Consider the following 2,072-nt stretch of genomic DNA (forward strand, 5'->3'; position numbering starts at 1 on the left):
TCGACGTTTCTTGCAGGTGATGTACTTCGTCTGCACACCACTCTCGTCTACGACACCCATCGTGAACATCTTCTCCATGACGCTGTCCTTTCAACGGGTGCTGTTGCTATCCTGAGCTTCTCTACTAGTACCCTCCCGATGATTTCTCACCATCTTTTGCTGCCGAACCCTTGCCGGCTGGCGCGGCTTCTCGTTGTTCGCGAACAGCACTTGGGGGTTCTTCCTGCGCTTGGTCAAGAGCAGGTCTGGCCAGCTTCACATCCGTTTCCAGCGCGGCCCCTCGACAGGGATGAGGTCTTTTCGCTGAAAGGCCTCGACAGATCTCCGAATCCCGGAAGCAATCTCCGGTCCGCCTTTCTCGATCGGCCAGTAGGCCTCGCCTGTTCGTTCCGGTCTTCATTAGAGTTCCTTCAATTCGCCAACGTCTCCAATTGATCTGCGTATGCATGTCCTCGAAGAACGGGATTCCAAGGCTGCAGTCGAATTCGGAGGGGATCTCATACACGACAGCGATACACGCGTACGTCTTCTGTAATCCAGACACCGTGACATCAAGATGTAGAATTTCCAGCTCCGCCTCGATGATCTGGTAGCATCGAAGCTGAATGCGGATGTTCTTATCGTCGAGCTTCGCTGTCTGCAGCTGATGCTGCTCGACCCAACGTTTCGACACGTAGATTGTGGTAGCTCCAGCAGCATACGCTGAGTGGACGAACTTCGACCGCACATTGATCTCTTCTGTTACCGAGAACAACGAGAACTTTCACACAGAACATTAAGGCTGATATTCGCGATCTCATGTGCTCCAGCTACATTCTTGGCCACATCAGGACCCTCACTCACTGACATGGTTGCTCGTTTCCTTGCTGATCATGTTGGTTCTTCCAGGCAAAGCCGTTGGCCTTGATATGGTCAGGCTTCATACAGAAATGGCAGGTACGGCTCTCGGTGCGCTTGGCATCCGACTTCGGCTTGAATCGACCTCTTCCTATAAATATATTTCCCTTGGCGGGTCTGTCCTGGCCGGACGGCTGGTTGCCCGAGTTACTCCTCTTGTCTTCGCAGGATTGACGCTCTCGCACATCGTCCACGAAGTGCCCCCGAGTTGAATATTTAGAAATGCAATTTCGACGAGCAATTGTATTATTTTAGATGTCCCCATCAGACTTTTGGCAATTAAAATTGCATTTTAATATTGCAATTTCTGTATTCCTGAAAAACGTAATGGAATTCAGAATTCTCAGAGACATCTAGAACATCGTGAATTTGAGTTTTAAGAAGGGACGATGGTGGAGCTTTTGTTATTTTGCTGGGTCGTTGGCCAGGAAGAAAGCGGGTTCAATGTAGCTATCAGGGCTGGCAACAAGGTGACTGAGCTTACGAAGGCGATTAAAACAAAAAGCGGTGGAGCAAAAGCGGCTCCTTGGCCGACATTGCAGCTCTTCCTGGCAAAACATGACGGTGTTTGGTTAAATTGGTCAAGCGTTGCTAGTGTGACGCGTGATGAGTTTGTACTTTTGCACAGCTTCGAGGGAATAAACCCAATACTGTTTATTAACAGCTCCGATCACTTTGGCGAGCGTGAGCCGGGGGAAGGGCAAGTTAATGTGTTGGTAGTGGCCTATAGCGAAAATCTGTAGTCAGTATTATAGCCAATAGGAATTGGTCAAGAATTGACTAGGATGTAGTATGATATATTAAGTCAATTAAATTGGACACAACTAATGTACTGTGGAAGCTTCTAAAAACTTCCATCCGCCTGTGGGGGCGGCACTTTGTGTTCCGCACGTCCCCCCCCCCTCTCTCAAGCAACGCTTCTTGTTTATAAAATGGTAGAACTTGTTGGCGAAGAGGGCTGGTAATCTCTTGAAACTGGGCATGTTTAACATGCTGGCGAGCTCGTGTATACACGTAATATAGCAGCAATTCTTTGCAGATGATTGGTGGCTCAAATCCACAGCGCGTCCTAGCTTCACGTATCCGTACCAGTCGTATTTCGTGTCACAATGTTGCCAAATGCTAAATTTTGTAAACCTCGTTTCACTGCCTACATAAAATGTGTCACCTCCTTA

At 48.6% G+C, this 2,072-nt stretch overlaps 1 protein-coding gene across 1 annotated transcript; it reads left to right on the forward strand.

Moving 5' to 3' along the window:
* Window positions 1–1,286: 1,286 nt before the first annotated feature.
* Window positions 1,287–1,640, forward strand: PITG_22906 (Crinkler (CRN) family protein; the record flags this gene model as incomplete). Its single annotated transcript, XM_002902637.1, has 1 exon — window positions 1,287–1,640. One exon carries the CDS (start codon window positions 1,287–1,289, stop codon window positions 1,638–1,640), a length of 354 nt encoding a protein of 117 aa, XP_002902683.1.
* Between the last annotated feature and the right edge of the window lie 432 nt (window positions 1,641–2,072).

This window comes from Phytophthora infestans, genomic scaffold, assembly GCF_000142945.1.
Source record: "Phytophthora infestans T30-4 supercont1.17 genomic scaffold, whole genome shotgun sequence".
Lineage (NCBI taxonomy): Eukaryota > Oomycota > Peronosporomycetes > Peronosporales > Peronosporaceae > Phytophthora > Phytophthora infestans.